General features: G+C 37.5%; 1 protein-coding gene and 1 long non-coding RNA gene across 3 annotated transcripts; both read right to left on the bottom strand.

The window, feature by feature from the left end:
* Positions 1-2,387: 2,387 nt before the first annotated feature.
* LOC139964621 (uncharacterized) lies at positions 2,388-9,225 on the bottom strand. Its single transcript, XR_011792046.1, has 3 exons — positions 8,674-9,225; positions 2,995-3,114; positions 2,388-2,416 (listed from the first exon to the last, which is right to left on the bottom strand). It is a non-coding gene; the product is annotated as an uncharacterized lncRNA (long non-coding RNA).
* A 780-nt stretch (positions 9,226-10,005) lies between these two features.
* LOC139964069 (uncharacterized) lies at positions 10,006-17,509 on the bottom strand. Of its 2 annotated transcripts, none has more exons than XM_071965451.1 (2): positions 17,346-17,509; positions 10,006-13,269 (listed from the first exon to the last, which is right to left on the bottom strand). In XM_071965451.1, exons 1-2 carry the CDS (start codon positions 17,393-17,395, stop codon positions 11,802-11,804), a joined length of 1,518 nt encoding a protein of 505 aa, XP_071821552.1. In that variant the 5' UTR covers positions 17,396-17,509; the 3' UTR covers positions 10,006-11,801. The 2 variants fall into 2 exon arrangements, with proteins under 2 accessions (XP_071821552.1, XP_071821623.1); XM_071965522.1 differs by lacking the exon at positions 17,346-17,509 and adding an exon at positions 14,343-14,793 and having other exon boundaries at positions 10,007-13,269.
* Positions 17,510-18,674: the final 1,165 nt, after the last annotated feature.

Genomic DNA, 18,674 nt, shown 5'->3' with positions numbered 1-18,674 from the left:
TTTTAAATTTTTGCCCGAAAATTCCGTGGAGAGCGTTTTGTCTTTCCCCTTCAAACTGATGTTACCATTTTTTCGTCTTCTAATTTACCAAATTTTTTGGGAAGTGTAAATTTCTAAAACGTGAGATTATGAAATAAAGAATGTTTAGATGCAACTTGCAAGGCCTCAGAAGTGCCATTTCCGGCAATCTGAGAGGCATTTTTTGCCAAAAAAATTTCTTGTACGCTACGCACCAACCGATGGTGGCGCTCCGCTTAGATAGTGTCACGGGAACTTTCGGGCATAAAAGTTTCTGCACCCCAAACTGATTTGGTCCCGTACGCCTATGACAACATGAGATACCACGGGCTCATACCATTGCCGTGGTTGGATGTAACTACGTAACACCAACTAGTATGGCGTTCATCATTGTAACACAAAATTGAAGGAAATTTAACAATCACATTTTTTTTTTTTATTATCTGCAGTTATAAGTTTGCGTTGTTATCATTTAATATATACAACAGTAAATCAATGTATTTTTCGATTAAACGATGCGATTATATCCCTGAGACAAAAATGTAATTCAGTTATAATTTATACTGGATTTGCGAGAAGAATTGATAATTACATCAAGAATGCGGGGGGGGGGGGGTAAGATGCGTCAATAATGTAAACTACACGACTGCAAACGCTGGAATAGTCAATAAAGAAACCTAAAGAAAAAATCAATTTCAAATGAATTGGAGAGTGAAGGTTTGGATTTCGTACATAGTGTAACTATTAACATGTCCTTTATTTCAAGTTGAATGACGTATATATTACTATAATTCATGAGTAAAGTATTTACATTTATTTCTCTTTCGAAAAATTCGAAATATAAAAGCACTTTTAACAATAACGCACATCATAACAACTCTTACGTTGTGTAGGGAAGAAAACCTACAAAGTTTCCCCATTGGCTTATCATGACTAGCGTTAATTGAGTTGGCTACAGCCAGATACGTAGGCCTACTCACCTATTGTCAAAACTCACAATTAAAGAAGTAAGCCTAATAGGAGAGTGACTTGTTAACTTGGAATAGTTAAATGTCGATAGCATACTCCTTAGAAGAATTGTATAAACCACTAACTTTCTTCCATAATTGCCATATGACGTGAAGTGTTACTATACTAGCAATGTATATAAATAACCAATCAGAGAAAGTGATAGATACCTGTACATCAGAGGTGTCACATGGACATTTACAAATACAAGGATCTGCAGAATTCTGAAGCAGGTCGTTATCTGACGTCACGTTGACGTAAGACTCAGAGCTTGTCTGCACGGATATTCCACGCGACTCTGGTACAATAATTGTTGATGTAATTGGAACTTCATCGTTCATTTCTCCATTCTCTGGGCAAAACTCCACCGGTAGTGGTTGATCAATCGGGAAAGATCTTTCTCCCGAAATGCATGTTACTTGGATTGCTTGATTATAACCCGGTTGTTCGTGAAAAGAGTTGTTGAAATATAACTCTTGAACTGTGGCAAAATCACAATCACACCGAAACTTATTGCCGCCAAAGAAGAAACTTTCTGATAAATCCATATATGGAATGATATCCGAGGCTTCGGTAATGCTGTTGTCTTGTAAGACTATCACCATTAAGCCAGAGGTGAGCCCTAGCTGAGTTGGGGCAGGAATCGATACTAACCTATTATTAGATAGGTAAACACTCTGTAATGCCGTAAGGCCATTAAAGAGACCCGAAGGTATATTTACGAGTCTATTACCATTAAGATTTATGCTACTTACTCTAAGAAGACCTTTGAAGAGGTCTTCTTCAATTTCAACCAATTCATTATTACTAACTGACAGATCTTTTAATTTAAACAATCCTTGAAATATATTCCGTGCCAAGTGCGATATACGATTATTGCTGAAGGAAATCGATGTTAATTTAGTTTTCTACGATCTTGTTTTGATTCAAATTGATTGAAGATAACATTATTGTACCCATAAAAGTGTCATTTTGAAGTACGGTTATTTCGTTTTGGAAAAGCAACAAGTGTTCCATTTCAGGTAACCCTGCGAATGCTCCTGGCTCTATCACAGCAATGACATTTTCTGATGCGTCAAGGCTGGTCACATATCTGTAACCTTCCAAACAGTCACTAGAGATTCGACTAATGTGGTTCCCCTGAACTTCCAGAACTTGCACAGCATCGCAGCCATCCACTATTGGAACCACGGAAAGATTCCGGTTATTACAATGAGCACGATCAAACCAGTCATCGTAGCCGCAAGCATTTCCACATGTCAATCTTGGAGGCTCCGCTGGAGGAGCAGAGGAGGGATGGGCTGCCACAACTGCAGCAATCATGGCCATCCATCCCAGTATCAACCATCCTCTATCGAACCCCGCTCTCCCGAAACAGTCATATTTTCGCCTGTAAAGATGACATGGGTTTGTTGATTTGACTCTCTTCTGCGAAATCAGTCCTTCTTTGACGATGATGAGAATTTGGCATTTACTCATTCGCCGCTACAAGAAGGGGATTTTGTATAACCCAAACAATAAAATGATTTATTAGAACAATTTTATGTTTAGACCAAATTGATAGGCTAGGGGCTTACAATACTACTGACACCTAGCCAATTTATCTATCGCCAAGCCAGCAAAAGACTTCCAGAATAACTATGTGCCACCACTCTCGTCCTGCGCACAACACAATACAACGCCCATATATATATATATATATATATATATATATATATATATATATATATATATATATATATATATATATATATATATATATATATATACGGTGTACTTTATTCTATTGCCGTTGTATTGTGTTGTGCGCAGGACGAGAGTGGTGGCACATAGTTATATATATATATATATATATATATATATATATATATATATATATATATATATCCGTTTATCGTTAGAGAAATTTGGACTTGAACAGTGTATATGCGACACACAGTTAAGTATATATCTCAACACAAAATGTACCTACTAACGCTGCCCGTGTTGATATTAGACCTATACCAACGGGTTTTGCAATGTTGAGTATACGCCTGTATCTTTCATTAAGTCTCAAAATGGAAGAGAATTTCCTGATGTCAATGTCAGCTGAAAAATAACCCAAAACTTCTGCAATTAGTAAAATGATAAGAAACATTTTTTCTTCATCTCATCGCTCAAATAGCGAGGATGAGATATTGCAGTTCCTTTGTCAGATGGGCCATTTACAGCTATGCTGAAGCTCTGATGAAGATTGCCCCGATTTAGTCTCACCAGATACAACAACTGCTCGCAAAATTCCAATCACAATCATTACTGGATATTTAGGTGCTGGTAAAACAACTTTGTTAAAGTACATATTGACTGAACATCCAAACAAGAATTTAGCAGAAATATTAAATGAATTTGGCTCGGATCTTTCCTCGTTTTACTGATGAAGTTCCCTGTTGAGGTTAATTAAACACCAACAAAATATTTGTTATTTGTAAGATACTTTTAAGAACTATTTCCAGTTAATATCCATTTACCTAACCATTGTGGTTTGTAGTCAGGTCAGCCCCAGCTGCTATTGGTAACATGTATCCAATACTACCTGTTCATGGTCGATTTTTCGGCGACTAAACCGCCTCCCCCACTTCAGTCCCCGGACTGCTGTGAGGAGGGTGTGTGGACACCCAGCAGGATTAAAAATAAGACTGACAAAGGGCGGATGAGCTCCACCAGGAGCCAACGGCCATCCATATCTGGAGAGGATTTCTTGCCTATTGAAACACAATGATGAGTACACACAAAACCTACACCATACCGGATCGGTCGAGGCCCGGGTCACCAACGACCACGTCTTCCATTGGCACTCAACAGGATGGGAGCTTCGAACAATGGACTACTGGAGAGAAACCAAAAATGAAACTGAAATTTGCAAACAAGACGTTGCCATCGGGACGTGGAACGTAAGAACTCTGTCTGCTGATGGTTAACTGAACGAACTAGAACATGAGATGCAAAAGTATAAAGGAACATATTGGGCATTGCTGAAATGAGATGGTTGAATACTGGAGAAGTGGTAGTAGATGAAGGACATAAAGTTTGGTGGAGTGAAAATGAAAAGAGACATAAAAAGGAGGAGAAGAGTTCATGGTGCACAAGGACTATGTAAAATCAGTGATGGAATGTGAACCGGTCTCAAGCAGAATTCTAAGAATCAAAATAAACGTATCACCAAGGAATCTATCTTTCATACAGGTTTATGATCCAACTTCGGATTCAAATGACGATGAAATAGATTTATTTTACAGTGAATTAGAAACAATCATGAAAAACATCGCAAATAAAGATATCCTTGTTATCCAAGGTGACTAGAAGTCAAAGATTGGGACGGTTGCTCATGAGGATTGGGCGGGAACAGCTGGTAAATATGTTCTGGGATCTACAAATGAAAAAAATGAAAAAGGACTTCGATTAATGGAATTTGCAAGACTGCACAACATGGTAATTGGCAACTACGCGGAACAAACACATGATACCGAGAAGAGTCACAGACGGCACAACAAGGAATTATATATATATTTCATCCTGGTAGATGAGAAGTGTAGGTACCAGTGGCATAAATGGTCACAAGACAAGATCCTGCCCAGGAGCATATATTGGTAGCGACCATAACCTTGTTATGGTAACACTGAGCATGAAGCTGAAGAAAACCCGGAAGTTTCCAACAACCCGGGTGAAAATTCAATATTGAGAACTGATAGACTCAGGACTGCATTTATAAAACCTTCAGAATACAAGTTGACGGAAGGTTTGTAACATTGGATTTGGAAAGGCTAGGAGAAGAAAGGAAAATAAAACAACAATGGATGACCGCACAAATATGGAAGAAAAGTGATAAAAGAAGAGAGTTGAAAGTCACAAAGTACTACGATGAAGAGTGTGGTAAAAAGAATGGAATAGCGGCAGGTTTTGATAACATACCATCGGAACTTATCAAAAGTGGGGGACACAGTACCATTGAAGTTTTGCACAAGAACTGCAACTCTGTATGGAGTAAGGGAGAATGGCCGTCACAATGGTGAACATCACTGCGGCTGTGCCACTCCCAAAAGAAAGGAGACTTGAAGAATTGTAACAACTATAGAACCATAAGTCTCATCGGTCACCCTAGCAAGGTCTTGCTAAGATTTATCAGTAACAGAATAAAATTAAAGGCTGAAAGTATTTTATCAGAAGAACAAGCTGGATTTAGATGTGATCGGAGAACTGTAGAACAGATAGCAAATGTGAGAATTTGGGAGAGAAATACAGAAACCATCAAAATGGAACTAAACCACGACTTAATTGACTTTAAGAAGGTATTTGACAGAGTTTGGAGAAGTGCAATATGGGCTCTGGGCTAATCAAAGTGATTGAAGCACAATACAACAACAATATTAATGTGGTGTTAACTACTAACAGCATCACTTTAGATTGGTTCCAAACGACGGTTGGAGTCCGCCAAGGTTGCATCTTGTGCCCATGTACGTATACATCTGTTTGGAACAGATTATGTCAGATGTATTTGAAGACTTCGCAGGGACTGTTAAAGTTGGTGGTCGACGGATATCAAATCTAAAATTTGCTGATGATTTTTATTGATCACATTGCAGGCTCGAGGAAAGAATTAGAAATTCTCACCAATAGGCTGGAGACGACGGCTAGTAGTTATGGTATGGGGATAAGTGTAGACGAGAGTAAAATAATGGTACTTTTTAAGAAAAGTCACCCAGGAAGAGCCAACATTCACCTCGAAAGGGAACAGATACTTCACATGGTGGTCACCTCAAGTTTGATTGATACCAATGATGCATCGATAAAAGTGGATGGAAAAACACTACAAGAAGGGAAGACCTTTCTGTTCCTTGGCTCAACATTGAACGAAGATGTCACATCAAATTCCGAGATAAAGAAAAGACTTGCCATAGCAACGAGTCAATTTACGAAAATAAAATGAGCTGTGGAACTCCAAAAGGAGATCCACTTCAACAAAGGTAAAACCCCTTAAACACTAATCGTTTCCATTGCTCTGTACGGATGTGAGACATGGACAAACAATAAGAGGATGGAAAAGAGATTAATGGCATTCGAACTCCATTGTTTTATAAGAATCCTCGGAATCACGTGGAAGCAGAAAATAAAAAGACTTATCGACGAATATTATTAGAAGTCGCGCGCAGAAGAAAAATACAATGGTTTGGGCACATACCCAGGAGATCGGGGACGTTGGCTCATACGGTTATGCACGGAACGGTTGAAGGAACCAGGGGTAGAGATCGGGGACGTTGGCTCATACGGTTATGCACGGAACGGTTGAAGGAACCAGGGGTAGAGGTCGGCCTAAGGCCTCACGGCTGAAAGACGTTGGACTGGGAAAGGTGTGATGTTTTGTTTGAGAGAGGCAAAGGATCGGAAGAAGTGGAGGAGGAGGCTGGAATAGGTGTGATGGAACCTCCACAGGTATAATGGAAATGTCAAGTAATATCAAATATGTGGTTGCTGTGGGAACCGAGGTCAAAGGTCACGTGGTTAAAGGTCAAATGTATATTTTAGCACAATTGTTTGTCGAAAACTCCTCCTAAACTACTTTTATTTTGCTATAACCCAATAGTAAACACATTGAATTGACATGGACCCTTTACAGGCGTAATGTAAATGTCAAGTATTGTCAGATTATGTGCTTGCCATGGGAGCCGAGGTCAAAGGTCACGTGATCTAAGGTCTAATGTATATTTGTTAGTGTAGTTTTCCTGCCGATGAGATAAGCAACTCCGTGGTTTGGCCTCTTGTTCTAGTTTGTGTAGATGCAATAAATGTATATGTTTTGTTGAAATAATTCATCTGTACAATTACCTTACACTACTGCCATTGATTGTACTTTCCTTATATGTAGGGAAAAGCAAAGCAAACGAAAACTGTAAGATTTCATTCTAACATAGTCAGGCAAGAACAATTTTTTCTTATTCCTTGCCGGATACAAAAGGAATCTATGCAATAGTGATGATGTATGTATATGTGTTTGCGTGTGTGACACCTTCTTGTAAACAAAAGTGAACAAATGGCGTAATTTTCCCATTAGTTAAGCAATTTCATATATGTATTATCCAATAGTTTTTGTGCCTTCTCCAAGATATATATGATGGTAACAAATGATAATTTGATTGTCTGGCATTCTTTTTGCTAAATATCATTGTATCCAAGCTGAATGATAAAAAAAAATAGGCCACAAAAGCACAATTTAGGAAGCCCCGTAAATGTGTTATAACAAGTGAAGGACTAAGTGAACTCACTAAGCTCATGCATTGCCAAGTCACCAACTCAATGTTCCACGACCACACTTTTAAATTATTGATATACTATAACAATATACGTAGCCTACATGTCTTATTTAGGCATGAGTGTGGAGTCACCATACAGGAGTCTATTTTCATGATAGACACTCAGGGGCGTAGCGAAGGGGTTTTTGTTGAGGGTGTGTGGAGAATTTGATTTGCCGACGGATCTGGAAGTGATGACTGAAATGGGGGAGGGGTCTAAGGGGAGGGGGTGTCCCCCTCCCCTTTGGAAAATTTTTAGTTTTGAAACGTCCTTAGATGCAATCTGGTGTATATTTTAAGTCAAATTTGATTTGCCGACGGATCTGGAAGTTGTGACTGAAATGGGGGAAGGGGTCTAAGGGTAGGGGGTCTACCCCTCCCCTTTGGAAAAATTAGTTTGAACGTCCTTAGATGCAATCTGGTGCATATTTTAAGTCAAATTTGGCACGGAAGAAGCTCCCGTTCTCCTTTTTCTATTCAGCTTTCCTTCTTTCTTCCCCTTCCGCTCTCTTCACCTTTTCTCCTTTTGCCGACAGACCCAAAATTTGCCGACAGCGACAAAATTATTGGGGGGGGGTGACATCCCCCACACCCCCCCGCTCGCTACGCCCCTGTAGACACTGCAATATTAAGCCTAAGGTCTGGCAACAAGTTAATGGTAGTTTACAGTTCTTAGTATAACGAAGTATATTGATAATCTCCAACTTGGAATTCGATTGTTTTAGAGCACCTCTTTGGGGTTTTCTTACCCCTGACTTATTGTTCCCGTTGTAACTTACGAACTTCACGAAAGCTACCGAATAGTACTGACATTACTCGTTAGGCTTAGGGCTTGGCTTAAATTCAGTTGTGACAGTGTTATGCTTGATGAAGGGCTACTCAATTTACGATTATACGGCCTATACACATAGCGCGCCAATCCGATGCACGTGTTTAACAACCCCAATGGCTATACTGAAGTAATTAAGAAGTACTTCCAATGAGTCAGATTTAAATCACTTCGACTCATATCCCTTTTTCTCGTTCTTTCTTGCCCCTCCAGTGGTCTGCTGACAGTCTGCCAAACGCTGATAGTCTGCGCTTGAAACGTATTTCTTGAGTACATATTTCGTTATAGTCACCACATAGAACTGTCATGTAACTTCACCGCGGAAATGTAAGTCTCCGGTGCCGAGAATAAGATATTCTTTAATTGCAACTGCCAGTAGAACCCCCGAAGTATATTTATAATGGTAACATATACGTGAACCTCACGGACATATAATTACTGACCAGTACCTCAAATACTAGGCTAGGCCTACTTTTAATCATTTTTTATGCTTACGTGTACGTGTCTTGATAATTGTTGTGACAGCCCATGTTGTGTTCCAGCGGAGGCTAGTGTTGAAGGAGTGAAATATGTAGTGTCTTTCAAGAAACTGAATCAAGTTCTAGTGTCATCGGCCTATATATGGTGCGGAAGCGTAGGCGATTTCACATTGGATACCCACATTGCAAACGTCACATGTTTCATTGTGAAACTCATTGCAACACGTCAGCAATTACCGTGTTACACACCGGTAATATACTTGGTAGGCTATTCTCGGTCACCAAAAAGCAGTAACTTGACATTAATTCCTCATTAGTCCGAAACACTTGCTACTCGTTTAAAAGGAGGAGCCTACTCTAGTACACCACTGGTGGATTGTGGTCGGTACTGAAACAAATGTATTTAACCAACACAGAAAGAAATATTACGTAATAGGTGTGCTAAACTGCTACGTCAGAGTGAGAGTGTGATGGTCCGCAGCCTGATGACAACTGAGTAGTTTCACGGAAGGCCAAACTCACATTAATATGATTAGCTAAATGAGAACTATCAAAAATCAATTGTCTGGATTTGTATTAAAAGTAATAGGCATGTGTTTTGAAGTCGTAAGATTCATATATAAAAGGATGACTAATGATAAACAATGCTACCAACAGCTAGGAGAAATCTTGTCATTTGGAAGATATCAGTGTTCACACCTTATCTTATAGTGCTTATGTTTTTGTCAATGTGCAATATATCACTCTAGACATGAGAGCTCTCTCAATCTCGCACTATCGCTTCCCTTTTATTTGCATAGTTTCATGTTAAGAGAATTAGCAGTTTGAAGTTTCGCAATAGATGCATGCCTATATCAATGTAAGTATGATGTACATACGTACAACTTCCTTGTATTGTGCGATTGCTGCAACATTCATTCAAACGTCAAACGAAAGAAGAAGCAATTAACAAATGAGGATAATGACGGCGGGAATAATTTAACAATTAATGGCAAGCACTTCACGTACAGTATCTCTGTGATGCCATTATTGCCTTGTGCAAGTCTTCGTTCTACACTGACTACAAAAGGAATCACACAAACAGTGGTATTTCCCAAAAGAGAATCACATTATTTTAGTTTGCTTAAGTCAGTTTTTTATTCGTATCATAATCACGTACGTAAATGATGATGGTGCATCGTGAATGATAAGGAGAGGCACTACTGTGCTCCTTGATATAATAAACCACATAGGTGGGCATTAATTGTTGCTACAGTATATACCACACCTTTTACAATATACCCACACCTTTATAAAATGGGGCAAGTCAAAGAACGGATGGCCGAAGGGGGCAAAAGATCTGCAAGTTGTTCAGTTGATTGTACACAGTTGAGAATATACGAAAGCACTTTTTCATTACAGGCAATCCTATCTGATAGCAGTAGCGTGTAGGGATGGGGTCTATTAGCCAGTTTGTTATTTTAACCTGCATGTCGGTTTGTAGCACACTTTACTGTTATACGAAGGAAAATACACCTAATGTGTGCTCATTTGTTCAGCAAAATCACAACAGGAAAACATAACAGTTCGCAAAATCTTCCAACTTGGTTTGCCACATCGAACCATGGAAAATATTAAATGAAAAAATATTATGATGGATTGAATTGTCAAGAACTCGTTAATAAAGAGCAACTGCTTATTTTGTGTCAACATCTCTGACTTACGTTGAGACGTAGTCGATAGTGGTCTATTTAATGTCACACAAATTTTATACCACAACTCAAATATAAATTGGAAACACCACTGTATAAAATAAGAGATAAAAACGTATTTTGACTCAACATCTCTTTTCTGCAACTTCCTTGTTGTAATTTCATGCGAAGGTATATATGTTACTTATTACAAATGCATGAAAGATTATACTTAAACACCATCCACAACGGGGTTATATCGAGTTTTATAGAATAAACCAAAAAAAAATAATAATTCACGAGTGTAAACATGTCGTGAGCAGCAAGGTAATAAACTCTTAAAAAGAACGATAAAGACTACTCGTGGGAGGAACTTTTGTGACAAAAGGGAAATATTGACATGTCTGCAATGATCATATATACAGTGACATCTGAATGGCACCTATCCAAGTACTGATATGTCATTGTAGTTGGCTTCACCGCTTCCCTGGTTCATCTACATGGTCATTGGATGCATGTACATATACGATTGCAGTTTCTTTCATTAACATATATTGTTCACTATATCTGAGTCACCTGAGAGGGCAAGGCTACATTTTGCCTGTCTGCTGCATCAGTCCAGATAACACACCCATTTTGAAATATTCACTGTTGTCCTTGAAAAAAAAAACCTGCCGTATTGTGATGAGAGGTATTGCTCCGCGTCCCATGTATTAAATGAAACCGTTTTACAATATTTTCATCTTTGATTATTTTATTACATTATTTCACTGTTAATACTTGCGCATGATATAGGGATCGAATTCTGATGAACATCCGTCCGATATTCAGCAATCTAAAGACAGTTATTGTATTTAAAACAAATGAACATATTTAAACGTCTGCGTATGACATCAAATTTCTGGAGCACATAGTTTTGTCCGGTTTCTGTCCAGGATTAAAAGGGAACTAACTAGTTAATTTTGGTTTTTATAAAGCTTTTGTATACCGAACAACACTCTTAGTTAGAATGAATCAGTTATGTGTGAATATATATAAATTGCGCCGTTAAAGTGCCGAAAAGTTACAAATCAACTCACAATGCTGCATCAAGATAACTATGTGGCCTTGATAAACTACATGGAAGAGAGTGCAGGTCAGAGCTAATCCATTGAAAATTAGACTCGAATTTGATAATGCTAATACTAATAACAATATGATATTAACCAGCAGTTATTTTTACGACGCTTATAGCGACCACAAATGTGGAAGAAACATTCAAGGGCGTATGGATTACAACTTACACGTCATGTGGCTTCCAATTCAACATTTTAAACTAAAATTTGGAATGTTTTCAACTTAGAAAGTCATTTCAGATGGGAAAACCGTAGATTGCTCTTGGATGAAAAACCCACCTTACCATGACACTGCCGGGTATCAAACCCGGAATAAACCTCCCGTCTGCTAAGCCTCATTGCTTCAAATGCCACCGCCTTTATATCCACTCAGCCACAGCACCGGTATATTTTGAGTCCAAAAGGGAGTGTTCTAGTCCTGAAACGCGGGTCATTGGTATTGATTGGCAACGTAAACTCTTGACGAAGTAGATTAGAGACGCAAGAATAAGTGTTATTAGGACTGAACAGTATATGATTAACCAGTCACATATCGGAGGTCTAACTCTAGGATCCGTCGGCTCCATCTGATCAGTTTTAACTGTATTACCAACGTAAGCAATTGTTTTGCTCTCAGCTGATATTTCTCCAGTAAAATGCGACTCAGTTCTCTGTGAAGGACCCGTTAAGTCTTGTGGTGTTGCTGTGGTGACGTCATTTATCAATGTACCATCTTCAGGGCAATCAAATGGCAACGGCTCATCTACTTCAAAGTTGGCATATTGCCACATGCAAGTTACAGGACTTGAACGTATATACATTACTTGTTCTAGGAATAAATTATTCTTGAACAGTGATTGTAGTGTAATGAACGTACAGTCACAAATATAGGGATTCCCACCGAACAGAAACCTTTCAGTCACATGAATATACGGCAGGATACTTTCTAATTGCAAAATATCATTGTTACGCGCATCCATCAACTCTAAAGGAGAAGTGATTCCCAGATGAATTGGTAACGGGATGGTTGTTATTCTGTTATCGGACAGAATTACTCGTCTCAGAAAATGCAAACCCTCAAACAGACCACGAGGAAGAGAAATCAGTTGATTTTGATGGAGATCTAATGTAACCAGACTAGACACATTTCTGAATATTTCTTCGTCGAGTTCAGAAATTTTGTTATTGCTCAAACAAAGCCTTCGTAGTCGCAACAGTCCATTAAAGCTACATTTCTCCAGAAAGCGAATTTGATTATTATCAAAATAAATGGTAATTGCTTTTGTTAGGTTACTGAAAACATGTTCACGGATCGCTTCTAATTTGTTATGTTCTAGATAAAGACTTTCTATAAATTTCGTTTCTGTAAAAGAACCCACTTGTATTTCTTTCAAGTTGTTGTGTGAAAGCAGAAGGTTTCGAAGATGCGGTGTGTTATCAAACGTTCCAACTTCAACGACCGATACACTGTTGTGGCCGAGATATAAAGTTTGAACTTTGCTGTATCCTTGCGTGCTGTTACCGTTGAGTTGTTGAATATTATTGTCCTGTAATTCCAGCACTCTTGCATTTTCACATCCATTGGCGTTTGGGACACGGAGTAGGCCTTTATCGTCGCATCGTGCCCGATCAAGATAATCATCATAACCACATATCTCTCCACAGGTCAGTTTCAGGTCCGTGAGCGTGTTGTTAAAATGCTCAGCAGGCTGAGCCAAATCGATAGTCGATGGACTCGGAGCAGAAGACGTTGCCAGTAACTTACCGCTGACGATGCAACAAATAGTGAACCATTTGCTTCTCCATATGGAAACAGTTGCCATTTTACCCTTGAATAGTTCTTTGCCGCTGAAAATGTACAAAAAAAAATCAGTGAAATTGATTTATACATTAACGTGATATTAGGCCTACATTATGAAAATCCTTTAACCCATGTAAAGGTGCATTTAAGTTACAATGCACCCAAAGAAGGTTTTCATCTAGTATTAATAATTTAATGATGAATGGTGAATTCCTAAGTTGCGCCAGAGAATGCTGTGAGATCAAACGTTTTGTACTTCTTTAGACAAATTTGATTCTAGATTCTTCTACCAGGATGGAAACGACATAGGACGTAAAAAGCATCAACATTATTTCCCCGAATCTCTCTCTAGGTTAAACATTGACGCAGATTATTTTTATACGGAAATCAACCGTATAATATACTTATCATATACGTAGTAGCCGCCATGTTACAGAGAAATACCAAAGCTAATTTGTGTACTGAGTTTTATACAATCTATATACACCAAGTAAATTTTGATTTTTTAAGAAAAGGCCTGCAGGTATCTGAATATATAATATGTTCATCTATTCCGCTTATCCCCATCAAGACTGTCTTAGATAATCGGTCATATACAGTTTACGAATGAAACAGCAGGATATATAAAAAATATTAAAAAAATGGATAGGATCAATGTTTTCAATTAAATAATAATTTTATGTAAGCACCAATCCAATAGCTTAAACCACGTGGAAAAAAGACAACTTAAACACCAAAGTTGAAGTGAAGGGTTCTCCAACTATGTTTGAAATTCATATGGCTTGATCACCAAACTATGGAACGCGAAGAGTGCAAACTTTAGACAACGACTACAAACTTACGACGTTAAGCTTTAGACAAACTTAGACAACGACGTATGTTTAGATAACGGAATTTTAGACATCATCGTAAGTTTGAGCAACAGTTCGGTAAACCAGCAGCAACAAGTTTAGTTTAGACAACAACAAACTTAGTTTAGACAACGAAATAAGTTTTCCCTTTTCGCGTTCCATACCAAACGAAATCTTAAAACACAGCTTATGCTCATGGATCATGCTGTTCGATTTCGCGCTCTCACTATATAGGCCTACGTGTATACATGCCTTTGAGTATAGCTTACCACTGTGAAATTCTTTTTCCTTTAATTATTGAAAATAGTCACGAAATTAAACTTTGGCTACTTCGTCAAATAGACCAATGTGAGCTGGAGCTCGTGTTTTATCGCAAATATTGTATAGTCACCCTCTTTGTATCCTTACTTCTATCAATGCTATAGTAGTCAGTGCGTGGTTTAACTGGAACCTCGACGGTAACCTTGTGATAGTTCCTGTGGCACATGCACGTGTATAAATACATTTGATATTGTTATTCTTGTGACGTCATTTATATCATTTCACCATCTTCAGTTCAAGAAGATGGCAACGGTTGATCCACTTCAAAGATCACATCTTGCCTTGCATATGCAAGATATTTGACTTGAATGTGAATAGAAATCGTGATTCTGAGATGAAATATATTCTTAAACAGTGATTGTAGTTTAATGAACGCCCAGTCACAAATATATAGGGATTCCCACCACACAGAAAACTTTTAGTAAAATGAATATACGGCACGGTACTTTCTGATTGCGTAATAGTAGTGTTATGTACATCAATCAAGTCTAAAGGAAAAATGACTCCCAGATGAATTGGTAACGAGTTGGTTGTTATTCTGTTATCCGAAAATACAGACCTTAAACAGAGTAATAGTAATCATTTGATTTTGATGGGGATCTAACTGGACACATTTCTGAATATTTCTTTGTCGAGTAGTCAGACATTTTGTTATTGCTCAAACAAAGCCTTCGTACTCGCAAGGGTCTAATAAAGCTACATTTCTCAAGAAAGTGAATTTGATTATCATCAAAATAAATGGTCATTGCTTTTGTTAGGTTACTGAGAACATGTCTACGGATGGCTTATTTAGTCTTTCTACGAATTTCATTTCTGTAAAAGAACCCACTTGTATTTCTTTCAAGTTGTTGTGTGAAAGCAGAAGGAATCGAAGATCCGGTGTGTTATCAAACGTACCAACTTCAACGACCGATACACTGTTATGGGCGAGATCTAAAGTTTGAACGTTGCTGTATCCTTGCGTGCTGTTACGGTTGAGCTGCTGAAATATTATTGTCCTGTAATTCTAGTACTCTTTATTGTCGCATCTTGACCGATCAAACCAATCATCGTAATCACATATCTCTTCACAGGTCAGTTTCAGGTCTGTGAGCGTGCGGAACCAATTCGGTAATTGATATATATATATATATATATATATATATATATATATATATATATATATATATATATATATATATATATATATATATATATATATATATAAATATGTTAATGCAATGGAGGTAAACGACAAAGGCAAATGAATATATATAAATGAAAATCGTAATGAGTTGGAAAATCAAGAACAGTGAAAAAACTTTCAGCCTCCACCGGGATTCGAACCACGGGCCTTCCGCTCTGTACGCGGACACCCTAACCACTAGGCTATGGACGCTGATTGTATGTCCAGAGGTTCGAAACCGGTAAGGAAGGTCGTAATTCCACTGTAGGCGTTTGTCACCTGTATCGAACAATACTAGTTCTGTTTTTGGTGACATACATACATATGTACATATAAATATACAAACACGTTTGATAGGTATTACAGTAGACGGCTCCGTTTTTGTCTGTGTTCGTGGAGATAAAATGGTGCCCACAATCGAGAAAAGTCCTTGCTAGTTCATCCAGATTTCCATACTCAATCCATAAGAATCTAACATGATTTTTTAAACATTTTCGTTTTCATTGCATGTACCTATACTGATGAAAACCTTACTCAGGCGATTCTAGAACCGACCTTACACACACTGAAATACGTATTTATGCTGACTATATAGTATCCATTGACGTCAATAACAATTGACTAAAATATGAATTGGGTAAAATCAAGCCGAGCCAAGCAAAAATAGCCTACAATGCAAGCTTTAACATAAATTGTTGCATTCCATCCCACTCTGCGAAACAGCATTCTGTTAATTCTACAATATTACACAATATGCCATTTATCAGACCTACGGATGGGCGGCGATGATAACGGACATCAAATTTCACTGTATTCTATATTTGAACTAGTTTATTTATTTTCGGGGATATCCACGCAAAACCAATATTGTCACCGCACAACCCAACGGATAGTTTGAATTATTATTTGGAAACGCCCAGATTAGTTCGACGTGCAAAACAAATATCCATTTCCATTTTCATAATTAAAAACTGAAAGTCACATTGAAAAAAACTCAGAATAATTGTTTTTCGTCAATTTTAACACATTACGATTCTTTCAAATATGTCTAAATAGAAACATGTGTTAGTTTTTTTTCACCATCTAATTCTTTGTATAGCATATGCTCACATTTCCAAAGAACTTATATTAGTTATGTCTTAGCGTGTTGTAAATTACATTAGCTAACTATGAGCTGTAAGCGGGGAAACGTGACTATTCCCACATCTCTATATCAAAGAGTAATCAGTATGACATGTTAATGTAATTAGGGTGTGTGTGTACTATGTAAACAAAAGACAACAGGCTTATATGAAGTATTAGCAGAATTTCTCATCAAAATCGAAAGTATCAATTAATTGCAAAATGAAAAAAAAGAAGACACTCCTATCAATTTCAACATTCTTATTGATATTGAAGCTAACAAAACAAAGTAACTTACAGGTAATTATAACACCGTGACATTCATATTTTCGAGTTTTTATAATTCGGTATTAAACACTTCAGGGGAACAACTAATAAATGAAGGTGTAAGGATTTTTTTTTTAAATATGACACATACGGTATCACCTTTCGAACTTCTATTATTTGAACAATGCAAGTGTAACTACTAAGTGTTGTGTTTATAGTTTTGTAAGTTCTAGAAACTGTAAATAGATAACAGGTATACTTTGAATGATATCGATAAGGTCTAAACAATTAATCATTATTAAAACCATAATTTGCACATTGAAAATAGGCTAGTTTTCCCTTCTTTAGAAACATTTTCAAAGTAGCCAATCTAGAAACCGCAAAACATTTTACTTACTTTGGGCAACTGTCGGATGCCTTTCCATCCTTCTGTTGTGCCCAATTCATATGTAGCCTGTGTTCCAAGTGTAAACGCAAGGTTTAGTTTTTCCCATTTTGTTTGAACATATTTTACGTCCTCTTTTGCTCAGAAACTGTTACAGAGAAGGAATATTTTGGAATACTACACTTCAGATGCATTTCATTCGTAACACTCGTCGCACCCATGTAGTTCGCATATAGGTAACTATATACAGTTTTGAAGACGTTACAAAAATTGTATGACTCAGCTATATATAATAAATTCATTGGCTCTAATATAGCCATCCCATTGTTGAATCAAAAGTTGTGGTTGATTTTTTTTCCCAATATTACTTGACTTGACAAAAAAAGTTCACGTAAGTCACGGAACGAGTCATGTTGTTTTAAGTCCAGGTCACGTTGCAAGATCTCTCTTAACGACTCAAATGTATTTGATATACGTGAAGTTTTTTTTTTACACAGATGCACGTTTTTCTAAAAACGTGGTATTAATCACGCGGTGGCCTCATGATAAGCGAAATAGCGAATGTCATTAAACCAATAAATATACTATTCTAGGAATATTTTGCATTTAAAGTAAATAATTAAGCAAAACTAAACTGTAGTCGAATTACTTTAGCACGAACTATTATTAAGATGCAGCGACCCAACTGCCACACATACCTTTTCAAATATAATACTGGACCCTACCATGAGGTAGGCCTATGATAAAGCAAATTATCGTATATTTGTTGTTGCTGTTACAAACTCTACCAATTATTATTCACAATAAGGTACTCTGCAATATTTTGTTTGATTTAATATGTGGTTAGAAACACAATTCTTCATATTGCTGCTTTACAGGCAAAGAAAATATATTCGAATAATGTAAGTCACAATGGGTTAAAGTTACAACACCATGTTGTTAGGCTGCGTCTAAACAAAAGTCAGGTTTGTAATAAGTCATGGCCCTATAGTCACCAAATAAACAGCGAATTGGGCAGGGTTTTAGGAAATATCATAATGATGGCGTTAGTGTCACTCTCATGCAATCGTCACACCTCTTCAAGTAGGATATCTTCCAAACAAAGCGAGGGTTTCTTTAGCTGTTTTGGGTGCTATTCATCATAAAGAACTCTGTCATATAAGACAAGAAATGACTGTTGTATTTGTGTCCCCTTAAGTTTAGAGGGCTTTCTAACATAATGCATACTAGAGTTCCTCAGTATAAAGGAACCCCAATGCATACCAAAGCCATGATGCTACGAAGTAGGTACAGTGGTACTAGATGAAGTAACTCTAATACTTCGTAAAATCGTTACCTTTG

Source organism: Apostichopus japonicus, chromosome 1 (assembly GCF_037975245.1).
Source record: "Apostichopus japonicus isolate 1M-3 chromosome 1, ASM3797524v1, whole genome shotgun sequence".
Lineage (NCBI taxonomy): Eukaryota > Metazoa > Echinodermata > Holothuroidea > Aspidochirotida > Stichopodidae > Apostichopus > Apostichopus japonicus.
The sequence above is the reverse complement of the archived record's forward strand: the minus strand, read 5'-3'. Positions and strand labels throughout refer to the sequence as shown.